The sequence below is a fragment of the Danio rerio genome, chromosome 7 (assembly GCF_052040795.2).
Source record: "Danio rerio strain M-AB ecotype USA chromosome 7, GRCz13ab, whole genome shotgun sequence".
Classification (NCBI taxonomy): Eukaryota; Metazoa; Chordata; class Actinopteri; order Cypriniformes; family Danionidae; genus Danio; species Danio rerio.
Window position 1 is genome coordinate 22769543 of NC_141027.1, and position 24578 is coordinate 22794120.

At 36.1% G+C, this 24578-nt stretch overlaps 2 protein-coding genes across 15 annotated transcripts in view; both read left to right on the plus strand.

The window, feature by feature from the left end:
- The window catches only part of ugt5g1 (UDP glucuronosyltransferase 5 family, polypeptide G1), a 62947-nt gene extending 55971 nt beyond the window's left edge, over positions 1-6976 (plus strand). For 4 of the 7 annotated variants that reach the window (XM_087259837.1, XM_087259836.1, XM_087259835.1 and 1 more), the window contains 4 exon segments: positions 1951-2088; positions 2220-2277; positions 2705-2775; positions 4825-6976. In XM_087259837.1, the coding sequence (XP_087115963.1) occupies positions 4836-6422 (1587 nt within the window). In that variant the 5' untranslated portion in view covers positions 1951-2088; positions 2220-2277; positions 2705-2775; positions 4825-4835 and the 3' untranslated portion in view covers positions 6423-6976. 7 annotated transcript variants of the gene reach the window in all.
- A 1388-nt stretch (positions 6977-8364) lies between these two features.
- Positions 8365-21595, plus strand: si:dkey-165a24.9. Of its 8 annotated transcripts, none has more exons than XM_087260962.1 (6): positions 8823-11639; positions 11756-12143; positions 12265-12386; positions 14018-14600; positions 17926-18703; positions 20584-21595. In XM_087260962.1, the coding sequence occupies exons 3-5, from the start codon at positions 12377-12379 to the stop codon at positions 18332-18334; spliced, it is 1002 nt and encodes a 333-aa protein (XP_087117088.1). In that variant the 5' UTR covers positions 8823-11639; positions 11756-12143; positions 12265-12376; the 3' UTR covers positions 18335-18703; positions 20584-21595. The 8 variants fall into 8 exon arrangements, with proteins under 8 accessions (XP_087117090.1, XP_087117089.1, XP_087117085.1 ...); XM_087260965.1 differs by having other exon boundaries at positions 17926-18698; positions 20654-21595; XM_087260964.1 differs by having other exon boundaries at positions 8365-12143; positions 17926-18790; positions 20814-21595.
- The last annotated feature ends 2983 nt before the right edge of the window (positions 21596-24578 follow it).

The window sequence follows — 24578 nt, forward strand, 5'->3', positions numbered from 1 at the left end:
GAAATGTTTCAAGGCGCTCTAAAACATGATGTATGCTGCTGTGCCGTGGCTATGGCTGCGCTGGAAACCATCTGCATTTGAATTTAAATGTACTACTTGGCCAATAGAAAAGTACGTTCTATACAGTATGAATGTGAGCAGTATGAATGGAACTCGGTTGTACTTCATCCACCATTTTGTCATAATTACATGACCTAAAGTTGTGTCGCTTCACTCTCATTCATGAATTCTCTCACAGTGCATCATGGGATAGGCCTTCAGGGTACTTATCGCACACTATTTTTCGAATTCTATGAATTCGGACATACTACTTGACCTGCATAATGTTTTTAGCGTACTATTTAGTAGGAACGTTGTAGGTGATCTTTGAAAGGTGAGTTTTTTGTTTGTTTATTTTAATATCCTGATTCCCTTGTCTTTTGTATTTTATCAGCCCAAATAACCATAACCTTAATAGCCTGGTCAGTCAGGTTTTAAGGTCCCCTTGAAGCATCTCCGTTGTGTTCTGTGCTATTTACAAATTGTTGTGAGAAAATGAAGCGCATTTTCGTAAATTGTTTGCATTGTGAGAAAATGCAGCATGTTTTACTAATTTGTTTGCGTTGTGAGAACTCATTTTTAAAAATGTGTTTGCTTTGTAAGGATTTGCAGCACGTGTTATATTTTGAATTACTTTGGAGAAACGATACTGTCTCTTACATACAGGCAGTCAAACCTGATCTCTTGGAATGCATCTTACAATGTAAAACGTTTAGATATAGAGTGAACTCTGTGTAATCTAAAGGGAAAAAAATATAGCTGTAACAATATGTACGATAATTATGCACTCTGACTAACAAGTGTCCGACAGTTGACAAGTATTTTCTTTGCATGTGTTTGAAAACGTAATATTCTGTAGTTCATTCAGTTATTGTTTAAGGTCGTTTCTTGATTTCAGTCATTATAAAGAAGTTATCTTTCATTTTATCATCAGTGGCATCCAGTCTAAACAGCATTTCGGCTGTTTCATATAACTATTTTGTGTTTTCTTAAACATTTTTAATGTTTCCACACTACATGTTTGCTACATGTCAAAAGCGTCCATGTGACTATTGTCTGTCTGATGCGATTACAGTATGTGTGATTGGACAGGAATCACAGGACTGATTATTCTGCTTAGCCAATCAATGTAGATAATAAAAAAATAAACATATAAAGTAGTGACTGCTACATGGAGTATAAGGAATGCCATACACATACATATCTAAAAATGTGCTCAAGTACTCATTTTATACTACTTACTAATGTACAATTCCTGAGGAAAAGCTACTCAATTACAGTCATTTGAATGTTTGTAATTCATGACTTTACACCACTGTTGGTTTTACAACAGTCTGTATGGTAACTCTTCTGTTATTAGTCCAAATAAGTTCCGCCTGAGTCACAAATTACTGTACAAGTAAGAAAGAAGGATTAGTAGACCCTATTTAGTAGTTGTTGGTCCACATTACTGACCCAGTTGAGCAAGAGTGATTGTATAACTCATGAATAAACTTAATACACAAATACACTTCAGTGAACATGTACACATAGACATTAATTATATGCTATAAAACTGCAGGTCAACTATGTTTAAGTATAATAACTTACATTCCATTTTAACTTCTAATGCAATAATATGCACCTTTTGTAGCTGCTTTGGAACAATAATTATTATAAAAAGCGCTATATAATTAAACTGGAATTAAATAAAGACTAAAATGTGTTGAAATAATGCATAGTACACACTTAGTATGCTGGCTTTTGCTTTGCACAGAATAGATTACGGACCTTTAGAATGACTGAAAATACAAGCAATTTACTCCAAGGGTAACTGATCCAAGTTGTTTTCTGCCAAACAAAGCCCATGTGTGAGCGGAGTGCTGATTGCCCTCTTTGGACACTTTTTTTTTTTTTTTTGCTGTGCCCCAGTTTTGCTTGGCGTTTCTGTTCAGAACTCCACATGGATGGACAAACTGACGATCAATGAGGTTGTTTTCTGTTCTTCGCTCTGATTGAAAGCTGATCCAAAAGTATGACCACAGACCACTTCAGGTCTCATGTTACAGAGTAAGTGAAGCCAGTGAAACCGACAGCCCCTTGCCTGTTTTGGCGTGTCTTATATGCTGGAGTTGTATATGATTATATCAGTTTTGCGTGCTTGAGTATACAATTTGGAAATCTATGGTTTGTGTTGGCAGTGTTTGCACGAGACAGTTGAAGATTCACCAGGATTTTCTTTAAATAGTCGTACAAAAGGTAAAGTAAACCTTCCTGGATTTTTACTTCAACACTTTAAAGCCTCAAACGAAGATTAGTACGCATGTGCTAAATATCTGTATATTTCATAATGTGTTGAGCAAATAAATTCTTGACGTATTTGCGCACAGCATGATGCAGCTTGTTAAAATGCCTCTTGAAGCATGTTTTGTTAAGGTTTAATGGAGTGTTTGAGGTCATCTGTTGTGCTGAATGCAGATGTTTGAGTACAAATCCGCAGTGACTGGCTAGATGGATTTGGAGAGAGAGCCAATGGGAGGAGCTGGATAGGGAAATGGGATTTAGGAAAGTAGGGGAAGTAGATAGAGCTCTTAACAGAACGGGCTTGGCTATTAAGGATGAGACTGTTATCTTCTGCTGAACTCTTCACAGCTTAAGAGCATTTGTTTTTGCTTGTTACTTCAAGATCTGGGAAATCATCAATCGGCATCATTGGTTCCAGCTCACAAATGGATTATGATCTAACAACAAAAACAGGTAATTCAAGTAGTGATCTAGATATAGAACCAGTCAGACATAAAACAGAAATACTCTTGCTCTGATTTGAAATCAACTTTCGTAGTTTAATGTGCTGTTCAACATTTTCCTTACTGCTTATTGCTGACTTTGAGGATATTCTGAAGGCAATTCTGAATTCATATTCTGTAAATGTGTCCTGTTCTAGAATGTATATTCATTTATGTAATGTATTTCAATGTCTAATTTTAACATTTGTTTATTATGTTGTTGTTTTAATATGGTGTTATTCCTTTTAGAATTTATGATGCCTTAAAGCATGGGTGTCAAACTCAGTTGCTGGAGGGCTGCAGCCCTGCATAGTTTAGTTGCAATCCTGCTTCAACACACTTACTTGTAGGTTTTAATCAAGTCTGAAGGACGCAATTAGTTTGATCAATTGTGTTTATTCAGGGTTGGAACTAAACTGTGCAGAGCTGCGGCCCTCTAGGAACTGAGTTTGACACGTGCCTTAAAGTACCAAGTACCTTAAAATACCGAAAATTCAAATATGTTATAATTCTCCAAATTACATCTTTAAAACACAAAATAAGATATTTAGACAAAATCTGAGAGTTATCTCATCCTGCATAGACAGCAGTGGCTTATTAAAAGTACAAAACACTTCCACAAAACAGACCATATGCCATTCATTGGTTTAATGGGAATGTTACCAAGTTATAAACCAAACTTAAACCAAAAATGATGTGATTTCAATGACTGAAGGTATTTTGAGAATGTTTTGGGGCATTTTTCTGGACTTTGATTGAGCCAAAACCATTGCTGTCTATGGAGGATGAGGGAGTTGATCTAAAATATCTTAATTTGTGTTCTGAAAAGGTCTCTGGGGTTTGGAACAACATGAATGTGAGTAATTAATAACATATTTCATGTTTGGGGTGAACTAACCATCTAACTATTTTACACTACCTGATAAAATCTTGTTGTTGATCTCAGTTGTAAGAACAACAAACTTCACTTCTTGTTTATCATTTGGAAAAGTGGCAAAAAGTCAATTTTTTTGTCAATAAATCATCTGTTGAACTGCATCCCAATCATCACAAATATTGCAAAAGACCTATTGGAACTCTCATGGACCCAAGATTCTCACAGAAATCAGTCGAGTTTGGTGAAGAAAAAAATCATGGTTTGGGGTTACATTCAGTATGGGGGTGTGCAAGGGATCTGCAGAGTGGATGGCAACATCAATAGCCTGAGGTATCAAGACATTTGTGCTACCCATTACATTACAAACCATAGGAAAGGGCAAATTCTTCGGCAGGATAGCGCTCCTTCTCATACTTGATTGGGCCAGCCCAATCACAGAATATGAACATTATTGAGCATGTCTGTAAGATTAAAGATGATTCCAAAGAATCTTGATGAACTCCGGGAGTCCTGCAAGAACGCTTTCTTTGCCATTCCAGATGACTTTATTAATAAGTTATTTGAGTCATTGCAGAGATGTATGGATGCAGTCCTCCTTTCTGTAAATCAACAAGACTTTTGTCTAAACAAAGTCAGAACTTACCGTCATATTTAAATAATTAAAAAATCAAGGCATGATCATATTTTATTTTGGTAAAATAAACCTAATCTAGATGCCTTTGCCTTTCATATAAGCCACTTCTGATACCAAAATAATCAACTAGAAGTCAAGTTATTATTTGTTGTAAAACTTGGATAGACCACAAGACCTTAGTCAGGTAGTGTATTAATGTAAAAAAAGAATAATTAAAATGTGTACGCATTGTTAAATGCTGAATATTAAATTTGTTCCAGATGATTGTGAGAAATAAATACAGCTGTCCTGTAGCTGGGCACGAATCCAAATCTGATTCTAAATTCAACCTCTGCTTTCCGCAAGTGTTTTCCATTTATATTTGCATTTTGAACATGCAGTTTGTGCTATTATAACAATGTCTATTGTATATGTGAAATGTCTAAATATTTAGTTTTGGAGGGAAATGTGCTGGCTGTTAAATTGTAAACATCTTGCTCTCTATCTCTCTCTCTCTTTGCACTTTTAAGCTTTGTGAAAGATGGATATGAGCTCCAAATGGTTATCTGCACTGACTTGCCTTTTGTCTGTGGTCTGCTGCTGTCATGGTGGAAATATCCTGGTGTTTCCAGAGGACGGCAGCCATTGGGTGAACATGCAAGTCATTTTAAGGAAGCTCCACACCCACGGCCATAGCTTTACAGTGGTGCGTTCGTCTAAAAGTTGGTACATCCATGAGAACTCAGCTCTCTACAACACCATCACCGTCAACCCAGTGGAGACCGAAGACGTTGGTCAGGACTACTTTAACATGCTGTTAGACAGGTCGCTAGCACTGCAAAAGATGTCGCCGTTGGTTCGTTTCTTCGAACAGCAGAAAGATATCACCACCGTTTTGAAGGTGTTTCACAATGGGGTACTCCGAATGGTTTCAGCCATGTTGGATGATGCAGAGCTTGTCAAAAGCTTGCGAGAAGCTAAATTTGACCTGTTGCTAACAGATCCTGCGTTCCCGGCTGGAGTCCTGGTAGCCAATTTCCTCCAGCTACCCATGGTTTACAATGTACGCTGGCTGAATGCGGGTGATGCTCACATGCAAACTGCTCCATCTCCTCCATCCTACGTCCCGATGTACAACTCACTACTCCATGACCAAATGAGCTTCCTACAGCGAGTGGAAAATTTCCTACGCTATCTATGTAGCCTCCTTCAGGAGCGATACGTAATTGTGCCAATTTACAGAGAACTGCTTGAACGTCACTTCCCGCCTGGAAGTGATCTTCTGTCTATGCAGCAATCTGCTGATATTTGGTTGATGAGAATGGACTTTGTTTTTGATTTTCCAAGGCCCACCATGCCAAACATCATCTACATGGGTGGCTTTCAGTGTAAGCCGGCTCAAGCACTTCCAGTGGATCTAGAAGAGTTCATGCAGAGCTCCGGCGAACATGGAGTAGTCTTCATGTCTTTGGGAGCAATGGTCGGCGCTCTTCCTAGAACAATTACAGAGGCCATTGCTTCAGCATTTGCTAAGATCCCTCAGAAAGTCATGTGGCGGTATCATGGAGAACGGCCTTCAACTTTGGGTAACAACACTTTACTTTTAGAGTGGTTTCCGCAGAATGATCTCCTGGGCCATCCAAAGACTCGCGCATTTGTATCTCATGGTGGCACCAATGGTATCTACGAAGCTATTTACCATGGAGTCCCTGTTTTGGCTTTGCCGCTCCTCTTTGACCAGTTTGACAATGTCATGCGACTCCAGGTTCGAAATGCAGCTCGAGTGCTTCAAGTCGCAACTCTTACATCTCAAGAATTTCTTGAAGGCCTCAAAGACGTTCTTGAGAACCCACTGTACCGAAGTAGCATCCGCAAAATGTCAGAACTGCATCGTGATCAACCCATCTCTCCTCTTGATAGTGCCACTTTTTGGATTGAATATGTAATGAGGCACAAAGGCGCAGCTCACCTTCGTTCAGAGGCTAACAATTTGGCTTGGTACTCATACCACAGTCTTGATGTGTTGGTGTTTCTTTTGGCAATCGCTGTGATTGCTTTTTGGACATCAGTGTATGTCTGCAGATTTGTGTGTTGCAGGAAATCAATCAAGAAGAGGAAGGTAGACTGACTTGGGTTTTGAAAGTTTGGATGTTTTTGCTGCAAAACTGGCTATAACACTGAATATGGCAGGCAGCACAAACCAGTTTTTCCATTTGGATTTTTGTAGTCTGAACAGGGAAGAACAGGTCATCTGCTAAAGACATTTCTGTGGCTCAAACAGCAGAGCATGGCCAAGGTCACGAGCTCGATTCCCAGGGAATGCACGCACTGATAAAATGAATACCTTGAATGCAGTGTCATTTTGGATAAAAGCATCTGCCAAATGCATCTGCCAAATTAACTGTTATAAGAAAATGTCTTGCACAGTGAACCTATGCTTGTTTTGTTACTGTGACAACCAGTGTGAAAATATTAGCAGAAACTGTAGTCTGAAAAACATAAAGGTGTAAATGCACTGCCATAATATTGCCTAACAAAATGATTTTACTTTGCCATATGAAGAATCACTGAGTATATTTCTGACTCTTTGGTATTGACCACTTGAACTCGTGTGTATTGAATTATGTAACCCATTCATCTCTGTATGTTTTTTTTTTGTGCATTAAATTCTTACAAACAGCATGCAGTGTGTTTTATTTGAATTTGTGGACTTACAGTATTTGAATATTAAACCTACAGTCATGTGAAATTTAAGAATACTATTGAATTCCATGGTTTTCTGTATCTGATCCTTGGCGGGTCTTACAATTATGGTTTTGCACCATAGCCAAAAAAAATTGTATAGGGCAACATTATCTATTTTTTCTTTCATTGTTAAAAGTAATTACAATATTCTACAAGTTACCTACACTGTAAATCCGAAAAAGTTAAGGTAACTCAAACCATTTGAGGAAACAGATTGCAGCAAACCATTAAAGTTCAAAAACTAATCCTAATGAGTACTGTGAACTTAATTCATTTGAGTAAATAAAGCCATTTGAGCACAGTAAAACCTGATAAATGAAGAGAACTCAAACCAACTGAGTACTGGAAAACCTAATCTATATGAGTACTGTGAACTTACTCTATTTAAGTTGAAGTAATGGGGTATTTAATTAACTTGTTATCACCAACACTGAGTTAAAACTGTTTTCAAATGAGTAGAATTAACTTTCAGTTTTTTCAGTTTCTGTTGAGTTTTACATTCAGCTGAATATAAGAAACTTTGCAAGTACATGTCAATTTACACTAACAATAACCCTAACCTCAACCTGTCTACTTATAATCTAATGAGAATTAGTTGGCATGTAGATGCAATATGACTTAAATTCAACTAAATGCGTTAAGGGGATCATCAAAATAAAGTGAAATCATTGTGGGTGACAAACTTAGGACACCCTTAGTTTAACAAATTGCTTATCAAATGCGGTAAGAGCACTTCTATAAAAGTTGAAGTTTTGGCAATTTGTTGATCGGGATTTTTAATTTTTGTGCACTGCCAAGTTGGAAAAACATCAGTATTCCTCTCTGAAAAGCAACAGTTGCTGCTGTCAATCTAACAGGAGGAAAACAGCCATACCCAAACAATCAGAAATGTATCATTCCACTGTTAGGAAGTATATTTGCAAGTGAAAGACATTTAAAATACACATCAATATTCACAGGAGTTGACCTCCCTGTAAATTCACCCCTAGATCATACCGTGTATCATGGATCAAACTGTTGTTAGAGAATTGGTAGAAAACTCAATAACTGTACACGCCTCATTAAACATGTGAAAGGTTAAAGTTTATGACAGTACAATTAGAAAAAGATGGGACAAATATGGCATGTTTGGAAGGGTTTCCAGAGGTAATAAAAATCAAGATGTTGCTGTAATCCAGTCAAAATCCAGCCCTCATCCTAAAAGTCATAGAATTCACTAGGGTGTCTAAATCTATTTTACATGACTAAGCCAAAATACATTGTATGAGGCAAAATAATCAGTTTTTTAATACTTTAAAAACTTTAAAATATTAAGGTAATATCATGTTCATATAAAATATCTCATATCAAGATATTTTGTAAATTTCCTACTGTAAATGAAGAGTTCAGACCCAAATACCGCTAAATGCCATCTGAAATTTTCTTCTAAAATGAGCATTTTTACCAGGCTCCTGTGTGTAGGTTAAGAAATGTTTACTTTTATGGCAAAAATATGTTATTTTCATGGTGTTTAAAGAGAAGAAACAAAGGCTGAGAAAAATCATCAATTGTGCATATAAATTGTAGACAGCACTTTTTTTTTTGCATCTAAACTCTTCACTGTAAAACCCAACAGTCAACTTTATCAAATGAATGAGTGTAGTTAACTCATAATTGGCTGAAAGTTAATTCTACTCATTGAACTCTATGTTGAAGGTAATGTGTTAATTAAATACTTCATTACTTTTACTTAAATGGAGTAAGTTCACTGTACTCATATAGATTAGTTTAATTCAACTGTTTTGTAGCAGTCGTTTTCCTCAAACGGTTTGAGTTGCTTTAACTTATTGGGTTTTACAGTAGTTGGTTTGAGTTCTCTTCATTTATTGGATTTTACTGTGCTTAAATTACTTTGTTTACTCAAATGGATTAAGATCAGAGTACCCATTGAGATTAGTTTTTGAACCTAAATGATTAGTTGCAATCGGTTTCCTCAAAGGGTTTGAGTTAACCCAAAAAGTTAAGGTGTACAGTGTTCAAATATATAGAAGCTCAATTTCTAATTTATTAATACTAATTTAATCAAAAAGGCATTTTTGAATAAAAAATTCCTTTTTTATACTGAAACGTTTGTGTCTTTAAATCACCCAAAGAATGTAAAAAGAAAAAAAGAAAAACAGTACGAAGCAATTACTTGATGAGTGCGAATCTTTACCTTTTTGAATAATAGCATTGGCAAGATTGACGCACCAAAGAAGTTTCTTTAAAACCCGCAAGCGCTTAGGGCAAACTTCAGCAACTTTATACTAGTTTACTCATTTGAAAAAACTTAATTTGTTGCATTAGTCTAGTCATCCTGAAATTTGTGGAATTCAATAGCATGTCTAAATCTTTCTCACATGACTATGTGTGTTTTCAAGCCAACACAACCTGTAAAAGAGCCAACAAGATGTATTCCCTCTTCAGCCCTCATATTGTTCCCTCTCCCACTGTGAATGTGTTTAAATCATCATTAAAGGTTCAATCGGGAATTTCTTTGCTTGTTTCAGTTCTAAACCACTTCCTGGTATTTCTTATCTCGGGTCATGAATTCTTTCCTGCCCTCCTTCGTTTCGTTTTCCACATGTTCATATGAGCAGAATACACACGTCCTTTGTTGAGAATCAGCAGCATTTTGGCAAACAACACAAAAACTGCTACTTTCTCTTTGCTTCAGTGTTGCTGCAGAAATTTCGATTCAGCCTTGAGTTATAACATTTTCTGTTTATCTGACTATTTCCTGTAAACCACAGAGATATGATTGGGGTTGAAAATCCCAGTGGATCAGCAGTTTCTGAATTACTCAGACCAGTCCTTCTGGCAACAACAATCCCTGTTTAAAGATAGCTCTTCATCTTGTCCACGTCTACATGCTTAAATACATTAAGTTGCTGCCTCAGTATGCTTGTCTGATTAGGTTTGGCTTAACAAGCAGTAAAAAAGGTAACTCCAATGTAAAAGCACTCATTGTTGAGGCCAGACTGTGGACTCTTTTCTTTTAAAAAAAATAAATAAATAAAATTCATCAAATTTAAGTGGAAAGACTTTGAGAGTATGAGCTGAAATCCTTCATTCATTCATGTTCCCCTTATTTATCTGGGGTCACCATAGCGTAATGAACCGCCAATTATTCTGGCATATGTTTTATGCAGCAGATACTCATTCAGCCGCAACCCAGTACTTTGAAACACACACTTTCATTTACACACTACAGCCAATTTAGTTCATCCAATTCGCCTATAGTGCATGTCTTTGGACTGTGGGGGAAACCAGAGCACCCGGAGGAAACCCACATGACCACAGGGAAGACATGCAAACTCTGTACAGAAATGCCAACTAGCCCAGTCGGGACTTAAACCAGCGATCTTCTTGCTTTGAGGCGACAGTGCTAACCATCATAACACATAAAATAATATAAAAAACACTTAATAAACAAAGTTACTTTTAGTCTAAAAGACAGATAATATTACTTTGAAAATCTGCATATTAGTGAATAATATTACTGAAATGACTATAAAAGCTTGAATAAATGAATAGAAATAAATAGATTGCGTGATGGGAAATCTGCAGAAATTCGTGCGGGCGTAGATTTCGTGTGGCACCAACTCGTATATAAATACATACTCATGGGCCACTTTTTTAGGTACACCTGTCCAACTGCTCGCCATCGCAAATTTTTAATGAGCCAATCACATGGCAGCAACTCAATGCATTTAGGCATGTAGACATGGTCAAGACAATCTGCTGCTGTTCAAACCGAGCATCAGAATGAGGAAGAAATGTGATTTAAGTGACTTTAAATGTGGCATAGTTGGTGCCAGATGGGCTGGTTTAAGTATTTCAGAAACTGCTGATCTACTGGGATTTTCAGTCTCTAGGGTTTACAGACAATAGTCCAAAAGAGAGAATATTCTGTGGGCACAAATGCTAGTTGATGCTAGAGGTCAAAGGAGAATGGCCAGACTGATTCGAGCTGATGGAAAGCCAACAGTAACTCAAATAACCACTCGTTACAATTGAGACATGCAGAAGAGCAACTCTGAATGCACAACACTTCCAACCTCGAGGCGGATGGGCTACAGCAGCAGAAGACCACACCCCGGGTGCCACTCCTGTCAGCTAAAAACAGAAAACTGAGGCTACAATTAGCAAAGGCTCACCAAACTTGGACAATAGAAGATTGGAAAAACATTGCCTGCTCTGATGAGTCTTAATTCCTTTATGACCAAAGTGTATCCATCTTCTGATGGCTACTTCCAGCAGGATAACACGCCATGTCAGAAAGCTAAATCATCTCAGACTGGTTTCTTGAACATGACAATGAGTTCACCGTACCCAAATGGCCTCCACAGTCACCAGATCTCAATCTAATAGAGCACATTTGGGATGTGGTGAATCGAGAGATTCACATCATGAATGTGCAGCAGACAAATCTGCAGCAACTTCGTGAAGCTATCATGTCGATATGGACCCAAATTTCTGAGGAATGTTTCCAGTACCTTGTTGAATCTATGCCACAAAGGATTAAGGCAGTTCTGCGGGTCCAACCCGTACTAGTAAGGTGTACCTAATAAAGTGGCCGGTGAGTGTATAAAATAAAAAGATTTGCACAATCTCTAAATTGTATTATTACATTGTTCACAGATGTGCATTGGGTTTGAACCCTCCTTCTGTTAAGGGACTTTTTACATTGTCTAGGTATACGCTTGTTCCAGAGCGGGTCAGTAATCTAGAGCAGGAGGGTGCAGGATAGACGGGTGTCACAGGGGACATGGAAACTACTATGAGGGTGTTACAGCTTGTCTCTTAGTGGCTTTTCCGTCTGAAAGAACAGCCTGGACTCTCTCATATCTCTGCCTCACATAATAGCCAGCAGGCAGGAGGGTGTTTTTGTTCTGAAGGAGAAAGGCTTCAGGATGTTGCTGCTCAAAAGCAGTAGAAGTGGCTTCCTGCTGGGGGAAATGATCAAAAAGCCAGACAAGCCCCTGGTTGGACACAGCAGAACTTTCCTCTCTAATGCACACACAGGTTTGTGCGCATGTAGGAGAGCTGGACGTGCAAAAGACGCTCTCCAGACCAAGGGGAGGTGAGAGTTTACACTTTTTAATAGTCCGATAAATACTGGGTCATTTTTTAGTGTGATTTTATGATGGCAATTAATTTTACAGTGAAAACCGTGACATGTGACTTTTTTGTTCTCTGCTCAGGTGTCTTAACCCTTGTCAGAGGTGACTGGCGAAAATGTAGAGGATTGTTTGATGAAACATTTGAAGATTTTGAAGATTCAAATGTCATGGATCAGTCACATCCATAAAAACCATGCTGCTGAGTAAGTTATCATTAAGGTTTGTTTGTTTGTTTGTTTGTTTGTTTGTTTGTTTGTTTGTTTGTTTGTTTTAGACTTTATTAATCCCAAAGGAAAGTGTCACAGCTCTGCTGTGCTCTCCCCATACTATAAGATAAATAAATTAAATTACGTATATAAAAACACAGTAATATTTATAAAATTACATTCATACTGCACACCTTAGTTTCAAACAACGGGTAGACACTAGTCCATATCTACAGTATTAATGCTCTTACAATTCAGCGTACTTCATTCATTGATTATACAGTCTGATCACTGTTGGTAAAAATGACTTCCTGTAACACAGGCTGAATTAATCTGGAGCTAAAAGAGCTTGCACTCCCTTGGATTGTGTCATGAAGAGGATGACTATCGTGGTTCATCATACTGACAAATTTGTCCTTCATTCGATAGGTGCATGATATGTGCTTAAAAGAATAGGGATGCACGTCATAGATTTTTGCCAGTACTATTTTTGTATCATATATTTAAGTAATCATTTTAACAAAATCAATTGAACAATATTAATTACAAAGAATTATAAATTTGTTTGTGGACGCAAGGAAAAAGCATTAGGTGAACACATGTGGGCCCTGTACATGTTCTCTTAAACCTAAAATACATGATGAAATGGCTTTGATTTTAAAGCTTAAATGCATAGAGATTTAAAAAAAAAGAATTAATTTACTTATTGAGATTGTGTGGACAGTCTGAGTAGTTCAGTGTTTCTCAACCACATACCTGGAGGACTACCAGCTTTGCACATTTTCTGTGTCTCCTCAACCAAACCACCTGATTCAGATCATCAGCTCATTAGCAGACTGATAGACCTGTAACGGTTAAGACAGACAAATGAGACATTTAAAACATGCAGTGCTGGTGGTCCTCCAGGAATATGGTTGAGAAACACTGGTGTAGTTGATTGTTGAACTCCAAAAAAAAAAAACCCAGACCACCAGCTCTGTGTATTTTCCATCTGTCTCACCAAACACACCTGATTCAGATTGTCAACTCTTTAGCAGAGACTGAACGGCATGTAAAAGGTGTGACAGAGACAAAGGAGACATACCAAACATGCAGTGTTGGTGATCCTCTAGAAACATGGTTGAGAAACACTGATTTAGAATGTTTTAATGTAAAATCAATCGCTAAAGCCAAAAATTTTAATTAAAGACTTGCAACATTTAAATCTACACTAAAACTAAAAACACTGAGTTAATTTTTCATTAACTTTAATGTTCATTAACATTAATTTTTTCATTTAATATTGGCTTGCCTAGTTGGTAGGAATGTTAGAGCTGCCTAACAGTGAAACACATTCTTGAACAATGGCTTTCACATTGTATGTGAACCAAATCATCCGTGAACCAGAACAAAACCAGCATTCTGTGGAACCGATTGTTCCTAATGAACTGAATTTTGAATGATGAAACCCAATACCCAATATATTTGACTATTGCCTGTTTTCCTAAATTTTCTTTGGCACAATTTGTGCTATAGAAACAAAAGAGACATTACAGTGATAAATATAATGTCTAATATCACCAATAAATTGCACATTCCTAATAAAACCACATTACTAAACAAAAGTCTTTTCCAAAAAATTCCCACAGACTTGACCAATGGGAGCTGCCAAATCCCCCTGGCAAACGACCGAGTAGGACTGACCTACATCTACAGCCTGGCCTTCTCCATCGGCCTCCCAGCCAACCTGCTGTCCCTCTGGGGTCTGTACCAGCTGGGTCGGTCAGGCGGAGGAGGCTGCCAGCTGGTTTATATCCTCAACCTACTGCTTTCAGACCTGCTCCAGCTCCTCACCTTGCCTCTGTGGATCCTCTACCTGCAAGGCGACCACCACTGGCCTTACGGGTCCGTGACCTGCCAGCTTGTGGGCTACGTGTTTTACGTTAATCTCTATGCCAGCGTCATTTTTCTTTGTCTCATCGCTCTGGACCGCTGTCTAGCGATCGTCTATCCTTTGAGTAGTCGCGGTGTACGGAAAGTACGCGTGGCAGCATTTTCCGGAGTGGTCGTGTGGACTTTGATATTTCTCTTCTGTCTGACTGGCCTTTACCCGTCTGTGTTCGAGCCGCAGAGAGAGCTGTGTTTGGAGCAGTATCCTGTGAGCTCCAGATACGCTTACTTTAAAATCGCAACAGTCGCTTTGGGGTTTCTGATGCCCTGCTCTATACTAGGGTAAGTTTTCACAAGTTTTGATGTGTGAATATGCCTAAGGGTTATTATGATAAAACTAAAATCATAATGGCAAAATAAATATAGTTAGTATATAGAGTGCTCAGCATATATAGCCTAAGTACACCCCCCAGAAATCTCTCTTTTAAATTATTAGTTTTAATAGGAAGCTATACAATATTATATTTGTACATATATACATTAGATTTGTCAGTACTGAAGCTAAATCTGGAGCTTATCTTGCAAAATAACTTAAAATAATGGTCCAAAAACTAGAACACCCAAATTTGTGTTATCGAAAAATATGAAATACAAATTTAAAGAAGAGGAAAAAATCAAGAGAAACAAAAAGACTAATTTTTTTGTGCAATTTATTGCAGATTTTTGTTTGAATTTAGTTGCATTATCTTTCAATTTTTAAAGGTGTTTGTGACTAAATATTATTTTAATAAATATATCTTAATAAATCTGTTTTGTTAAATGCACCAAAATACATTGCCTATATTCACTGAGAAATCAATAAAAATATTCATTTTCAAAGTGGGGTGAACTCAATTATCCTGAGCACTATTTACCACACTAATGCTAAATATGCTTTATAAATATTTACATTTCCTGTCCAAAAAAAAAAAATAGGCAAGAGCCTCCATTGGATAATTACTGCATGGATGATTGTTTCAGCTGAAAACAAGTTATTGAACCTTTACTGATGAAAAATGTAGCTTCAACAACAATGTCAGAAGAAGCATCTTGCGGTTGTGCAAAAGATGTTAATCTGTCTCAGAAGGATCAATTTATTGGCATTAAGCAAAGAAAACATCAAAGGAGAACGCTGAAATTACTAAAAATGGGTAAAGAACTGTCCAACGCAATGGAAGGATAGTGGGAAACCATCATCAGTCACGCTATTTTGATGATTCATTTGTTAAATTTAAGTTACATTGCATCTACACGCCAACTAACTCTCATTAGATTATAAGTAGACTGTTGGGATTAGGGTTGGGGTAAGTTGACATGTACTTGCAAAGTTTCTTAGTCAGTTAAATGTCAGTTGAAGGAGCAGTATGAACAGATATTATGCTGATAGACTACTAACTCTCAAATAGACCATCAAAATAAAGTATTACCCCATCATCTTTGAGGAAGAAATGGGGACAAAATAAATCTAGAAAGATCAACAATCAAATGTCATGTGAAATCAAATTATAAAGCTATAACAGTAGAGCTCACAGGTATCTTTAATCATGAAGACATCAAAAGCACTTAAACACAAATAATGTGAAGAGAACATAAAGCATTGGCACTAGAAAACCACTTATGGGTGAGGCCAGTCAGAAAAAAAGACTTCCATTTGTTAGGTAGCATAAAGATTGAATTTTGGAGTAAAGGAGAAGGTCATGTGGTATGATGAGTCCAGAATTACGCCTTTACAAAATGCTGGGCACATCAGGTTAAGAAGAGAGGCAGATGAAGTGATGCCTACCACACTAGTCTGTGGGAGCAATGCTATGATTTGGGGATGCTGAAGTTCTAGTGTCAGGTCTAGGTTCAGTAAGGTTATTTGCCCAACGAATAAGGTCAGCTGATAACCTGATAATACTGAAGGACCAGCTTATTCCAATAGATTTTTTCTTCCGTGGTGGCACAGGCATTTATTTATTCATTTTCCTTTGGCTTGGTCCCATATTTATCAGGGGTTGCCACAGCGGAATAGACCACCAACTATACCAGCATATGTTTTACTCAGCAGATTTACGAATTACAGATTGCGAATTAAAGTCTATCATTCGACAGTCTGAAACTGGCAGTTCTAGAGCACAGATTGACATTTAAATATTTACAAAACACATTTCTTGTAAAATAGGTGTTTATATCTACATGTAGCCTAAAAAAAAGAACATTTAGACACATAATCTGTATAGTTTGACCTACAGTAACCTCTAAAATAGTCAACAAACACTGAAAACATATATTTTATTAATACATTAAATGTAATTGAAATACATTCATCAATTTGATTCACTGAAGCATGTATATATCGAAAAAGTTGACCCCCCGATTGTCAATGTAAAATTCGCACACTGAGCAGATCCACAAACTATTACTGGAAAACACCCATGCACTCTCGCATTCACACACACACTCGCGCACCTAAAAAAAAAACTCACAAACACGGGGAGAACATGCAAACTCCACACAGAAACGCCAATTGGCCCATGCAGGACTTGCTAACCACTGAGCTGCCATCACAAGCCTATTCCAAGATAACAATGCCAGGATTAATTGGGCATAAGTAGGCCCACATGGAATCTGCGAGCGCAAAATTTAGCAGATTTCCACAGATTTTAAGCCCTTCATTGATTCTGTTTGTTTACTTGTGTAAATGTGAGTACATTTATATTTATTGTTTTTTATTATTAATTTTAGTATCATTATTGACTAATATTAAAATGTTAATATAATTTAATCACTATACAGTTTGTAAGGCCATGTTTTCTGTATTTTAGATATATTATATGAGAGACTTGCTTTGTTTACCAAATAAAGTGAAAATAATTGGATTTGCATTGTAAACATTAAATACAAGATATAAAAGGCATTACTTTTTACTTCATTTGTTAAGGTTTTAGATATGATACTCCTAAAATCATTCCGCATAAATCCGCAGACTTTTAACAAAATTCTGCGCAGAAATAGCAAAAAATGTCCGATTCCGTCTGGCCCTAGGCACAAGTTTTGAGAGCGTGTTCAAGCAGTACGAGACATCATTTTTACACATGGATTGGCCACTGCAGAGTCCAGACCTTAACCATATTGACTTTAACCTTATAATCTTTGGGACTTAGTGTAGCGGTCTGACTCTCCCATCATCAATACAAGATCTTGGTGAAAAATCGATGAAACCTTGATCAAGAATAAATATTGTGACATTGCAGAAGCTTATTGAAATTATGTGGAATATTTTTTGAATATGCATTGTATATAAATAATATATCCACACAGACTTATAATTAAATCAACATGAAGCCAAGAATGAGCATCCATGAATACCAAGAATGTGAATTGCTCAATACGTGTTTTCAGCTAGATTTCCACAAGATTTATAATCATGGACACTCTAACCTACCTGCATTGTTTGCCATGCCAAAACATTCTAGCAACCCGTATTTATTGGCATGTTAGAAACACGTTGTCTTAACACACAGGTCTAGGAATGAATCAGCATGACGACGAGATGCCATTGTAGAGATGAGAACCACAGATACACTGTCTGTCTCTGTAAAGGAATGTATCGTTCATAACCTTTTGGCCTTCCACTCACTTTCAGGTACACCTCAGCCCGAATTGGGCGGACTCTCCGAAACTCCCCGTCTGTGGCGGATCACGAACGTCGCAGGATTGTCGCCACCTTGGTTGTCATCACCGTCATCTTCATTGTCATTTTCGGCCCCTATCATCTAGTGGTTGGCTATAGATTTGTCACCCTGCTGTTAACGGAAAGTGGTAAAGAGCAGTGTTCGGTGGAAGTTTCCCTCTACCTGTACTATCGGATCTGCTACGGGCTCACCAGCCTCAACACCCTCCTAGACCCTCTTTTCTACATTTTCCTTTGCAACGATGCACGACAGGAGCTTCGCAGGTCTCTTCTTTGCCCCTGTAGAGGTCACAGGGTCCACCGGAGTTCTCGAGTACAAACTTATCCCAAAGGCCGTCTCAGCCTCAGCGCAGATGTTTAGCGGCCTCATGCTGATGATAATCGCTGTTGGAGTTGGAGACATGAGCAGAAGGCCAGCTTTTTTTCACTCATGACGTGAAACTGTCTTATCAGACTGAGATTTGACAAATTACCTGTCACCACTGGGACACGTCAGTGATGTCATAAAGACTTGGCTGGTATGAGGCACGTCCTCTATAGCAGAGCTGTCACTAAAGCACACGTGTAAGATCTCCTCCTCCTGCACCTACAGTCCGAGGTTTCAACAGCCTGAGGAGAGTCCACAGGGTTTCTGCACATCTTTAACAGGCTGTAAACCAAAATGCGTAAATCACAATGTATACGTGTCAACAGGTGCATGCACTGCCAAAAAAAAGAGAATTAGAGTTTAGCCTTGGACAAAATGTACACTACCGGTCATAAAATTTGGCGTCAGTAGGATTTTTAAATGATTTAAAATAAGCTTCTGCTCACCAAGGCTGCATTTATTTCATCAAAAATACAGCACAAAATTTAAAATTTTGATAGTTATTGCACTATGAAATAACTGTTCAAAAGTAGTTTATAATTTAATTTAATAATTTATTCAAGTTATTTTTAAAGATGAATTTTCAGCTTCATTACTCAAGTCTTTAGTCACATGATCCTTCAAAAAACACTCTTAATAATAATAATTATTATTATTATTATTATTATTATTAATAGTAATAGTAAAAAAACAATAATGACTGGAGAAATAATTTTATTTGAAACTGCATACAATAAGAAATCATTTTATTTAACAATTTAAATAAAAAAAATTACATTTAATAAATTTGATTAACAGAATAATTTTCTAAGCTCTGAGTACCCGGTACCGGGTCCGTGACATAATTTACTATCGCATTCTTTAAATTTTAAAGGTGCGTACTGGCCCCATACCTCCGTAAGTGGATCCGTTCTCTAATCGGTTGGAATAGAATAACGATAACATTTTTCTTTTTTCTAATTACTGACATGCGCAGAAACCAACTGAATTAATTACAGCAACATAGACCACACAAACCTAAAAGGTACACTTTCAAATTTGAGTTTACAAAAATAAAGTGCCTCTTTTTTTTAGGGGTTTATTATGACACAAGCAACATATACAATTATTTTAATCGCTTTCAACAGTGTTTTATAAAAATTCAAAGGGGTTTTATTTAAAATGATACCAAACTTTAGCATTTAAACATCTGCATGTGGTTTAGGAAGCTTTTGAATCTGGGTATGCAAAATCCAGGTGGAAACCCCAAAATAGCACTTGACTTTAAGAGGTTAAAAAAAACATGAAAAAAAAAACTGCAAACTTTTAACCGGTAGTGTACATGTCATTGGGTTTTGTATGCACTTTAAAAAAAATAAGGTTCCTTAAGAGAGCAGCTTTGCCATAAAATTTGAAGTTCCTCAAAGAACCTTACAGAGAAGATTTCATAATTATTTCTTTCTAATAACTTTTTTTTAAGAACTTTTTTTTAAGAACTTTTTCCAATCTAAAACACATTTCTTTTCTACTGTAAAAGCCTTGGAATTTTACTGGAATGAGATGCTTTCATAGATGTTAAAGGAACAGTTAAGGAACGATAGAAGTTCCATTTTTCATGCTCTATTTTATTATTATTATTCAGGATCCTTTGATGGTTTTGATGGTGGAGTCTTCTCTGGATCTTTTGCAACCTCAAAATTCATGGTGTTTTTTATACTTCATTGTGTTTCTCCATAGACATCTAGTCAATTTAAGCGGATAGGTTTTTCTTTTATCTTATTCCATTATTATTTAATTGTTCTTAAAGCTGACTTTTAAAAATGTCTCTGTTATACAGTACCAGTCAAAAGTTTGGGGTCAGTTTTTTTTCTTTTCATGTTTTTTTCTTAAAGAAAATTATTCTGTTTATTAAGGCAGCATTTATTAAACGTAAAAATGCAATTGGTAAATTGTTTAATATTGATTACACTTTTAAATAACTACTTTCTTATTGTATGTAGTTTAAAATGAAAATATTTCTCCAATCATAATTGCTTGTATTACTATTACCTTTAATAATAATAATAATAATAATAATAATAATAATAATAATAATAATAATAATAATAATAATATTAAAGTGATTTCTGAAGGATCATGTGACTTTGAAGACTGGAGTAATGAAGCTGAAAATTCATCATTAAAATCAGTGGAATAAATTATTAATTTATAGAGCAATAACATTTTACAATTACCGTACTGTACTTTTGATTAAATAAATGCAGCCTTGGTGAGCAGGAGAAGCTTGTTTTATAATATTTAAAAATGTACTGACCTCAAACTTTTGACCGGTAGTGTACATTTTAAAACCTGCAGAAACCCTGGTACAATACATGATATTCAAAGTAGTCTGTATTTCTGAAAATGCTTAATTATGTCTCTATATTCAGGTAGAACTGCTATCCAAATGTTTGGGTTTTTTAAGGGTTTTGAAAGAAATCTTTTGCTCACCTAGGTTGCATTTATTTGATCAAAAATACAATAAAATTGCCATTATTAACTCAAGGAAATGCGTTTGCTTTATCTTATTCCTTAAATATTCTTTAATTGCTCTTAAAGCTGACTTTTGAAAATGTCTCAGAAGTACAGTATCTTATTTTAAAATCAGCAGAAACCCGCTGGTCATAAAAGAAACCTTTTACCTATCCTTCCAATGCGTTGGACAGTTCCTTACCCAGTTTTAGCATTCTCCTTATATGTTTTTTTTTTTTTTGCTTGATGCAAGTAAATTGATCAAAAATACAATAAAAGCACTAATATTCAAATAACATTGTCCTGTTTTAATATTTTAAATTGTATTTATTCCTGTGATGGCAAATCTGAATGTTTATCAGTCAATACTTCACTCTTCAATGTCTTATGATCATTCCGAAATTGTTTTTGTTTGTAATACTTTTAATGATAGATTTATTTAAAATAAAATTCTGCTGTCGAGCTGTTTCCGGCAATGTCTTTTATATATGTTGAGCTATTACATTTTTATACTGATGGATGGAAATGCATAAAAACATGGACAGTTAATTGAAAAAAACACCTTTATATAATAAGAAATGAGCATATTGACGGAAACATGTCTATAAAACAAAGTCTTTGACGCACAGCTGTCCTGAGAGGTCATAAAATATGATTTGATATGGAGATGATTCATTTCAATAACACTGACTCAGATGTTGTAGGTCTATTGTTTAGTCTGAAATACCTGAACAAATGTCTTGTTATTAAAATTATTTGGTGTAATTTACTTATTACCTTTTCATTTATTTGCTTAAACGTGATGACAAATTTATTCGAAAGTTTATTACGCAATATTTTTCACATTTGAATGTTCACTTGTGAATGGCCACTTTTAAACAACTTATACTCTGACGAAAAAACAGAACACTTGCTGACCCCCAGACTTTTGAATGGTTGTGTATTTGGATAACATCTGAAAATCTTTGCTAAGCTTTGTTAGTTATCAGAATCATAACAATGCTGACATTGGGAAAAGAGCACATACAGGATTGTACACAATGTACAGTAAGCTGTTTAAAAAGATCTGGTATTATATCGAGAAACCAGAGCAAAGGTCAAGCTCTTCAAAAATGGCTTCAAAAGTTTTTCTAATCAGGTCTGACACCTACTGGAGGAGATGTGCAAAGGCAGACCAGTGCACACGTGCTGTCAGGTCTGTAAAATAAAATAATACGAAGGTAACTTCACGCCAAGTGTGACTGCATGTGCTTGCTTTTTGATGCACTTAAAATCAGAAATGTACAGTGTGTTGAACCGTAACGCATATATATATTACTGGAAGACAAAACATGACTTTTACAATTGAATAATAATGTGCTGCTTACCGTGAAGAGAATTTAGCCCCATGTTATTTACAGCTGCCCCCAAATATTTACTTATAAACTGAAAACACCTAATATTTTATCAGTTACTTATGATTCTCACAAAAAAAAAAAATAAATAAATAAAATTGTCATTCCTTCAGTTTTTTATGTTGCTTGTGTAACGGAGGCCAGCTAGTAAGTGCCTTGGTAGAGCAACCAACTCCCATGCAGAAGGTCCCCAGTGCGATACCAGCATTGGGGGGTGTAGGACCAGCGGGGTTACACTTGAAATAAAAACATTAAATTCTGTTTATCGTAATATTATAATACATGCCATTTGAAAGAATGACTGTGAAGAAAGATTTTACATAAAATATTTTACTATAAAAATTTATCGGGAACGTAATTTTTAAAGGCAAGGAAAGTTTATATAGCACATTTTATACACAATGGTAATTCAATGTGCTTTACAACATGAATAAAAGAAACAAAAAAATTATTAAAAGAAATAAAAATTATTAAAAACTTATTAAAATGTGTCAAAACAGGTTATAAAAGAATGAAAAAAGAAAATAAAAACATAATAGTGCAATCTGTGGAGCATAGCACAGCGCTCATTTAGTTTAAGACACAGCTAAAGAGATGGGTTTTCTGTCTTGATTAGAATGTGCCTTTTGTTGGAGCAAATCTGATCATTTCTGTAAACTGATTCCAGCTGCAGGTTGCACAGCTGAAGGAAGATTCACCCTGCTTTGACTTAACTTTTGGAATCTCCAGTTTATATGATCCTAAAGATCTGAGTGATCTGTTAGGTTTGGATTCAGTGAGCATATCTGTAATGTTCTGAGGTCATTTAATGATTTATAGACCAGTTATATACTTTAAAATCTATTCTGAATGACTGGGAGCCAGTGTAAAGACCTGAGGAAAGGTGTGATGTGCTCTGATTTTCTGGTTCTGGTCAGAATCCTGGCCACAGCGTTCAATGAGCTGCAACTGTCTGACTGTGTTTTTAAGAAGGCCTGTAAGAACTACAGTAATCCACCCTGCTGCTGATAAAAGCATGAACAAGTTTCTCATAAGTCCTCAGTAGAATCAAAGCATCTAATTCTTGTAATGTTTTTGAGATTATGTTGATTTACTTACTGCTTTGGCATGACTACTGAAACTCAGATCTGACTCCATAATCACACCAAGATTCTGTATCTTATTTTTTGTTGTTTGAATTGTTCACAAAGGGATTGGAAATCAATCATTACTAACATTCTTCAAAAATATTTTTTTAATTAGAGATAACAGTAAAAACAGACAAAAGACGTTCATAGGGTTTGAAACAACTCGAGAAATTATTTTTGAGTGAACTATCCCCCAAAACCCACAAGCTGTCTATCCACAGCCCAAACATTATATTTTCAGTAGTTTCTATGGCATGACTGATTTCATTTATGATTCTGTATAGTTACCGGTTCAGACGTTAAGTTAAATGGGGTGAGGCATCACATTGCTGCATGTGAAATAAAAAGTTGTAAAATGTTATGCTTCTCGAGAGAGAGAGTGTTAAAGGGTTATTATTTTAAAGTTAATTAATAAGCCCACATTGCATAAAAATTGCAATTGCTAGAGCAATTAAAAAGTTTAAAAGACAAACATTCACAGCTACAGTTAATTGCAGAACCACTGGACCATATACTTCAGCTTTTTAATTTATAAATGCACTCAAAACTACTCTTCTGTGGATAAAAAGATGCAATTAAAGTTTTATTTGAGGTTTATTCACCTTCAGGTTAGGCTTTTTGTAGGCTTGACAGGCGCCAATCCTATTCAAAACCTTGCAATGACAGACGTATGATCTTTATGGAGCTACATTTCCCTCTGTTGGTGGTAAAATGTCACTACAGGCATGACGTTTTCCCCATTATTATAATTTGCTGATTTGGTTCTTGATTGACGTTTTTCATAATTCATTGATTTAATTAATCCTGAAAATTAAACTAAATTAAGTTGATATGAACAGCATTTAAAATAGCAGCCTTTTGTAACATTATAATAAAAATGTCTTTACTGACCTTTTGAAATAATTGTTAGATTATTAAAACTATTAATTTCTGTTTTATATTAAACGATTAATTCCTATTTTAAACAAATTATGAAAAAAAAATTCACTATTGAGGATCACTGCCTTTAAAAAACAGTGGCTGTTTGACACAACACCTCAAACATCTGCTGTCTTCAGCTGTCATGCTTTTACCCCCATCCTAAATTTTGCACCCCCTCATTCATTCAAAGTCTTTTTGAGCTGTTAATTCTCACACATCAATAAGAGACTTCAATTCAGCCAACATCCTAGGGCATTCACACGTTCCATGACTATTGTTTAAATCTGTTGGTTACTATACTTGTTC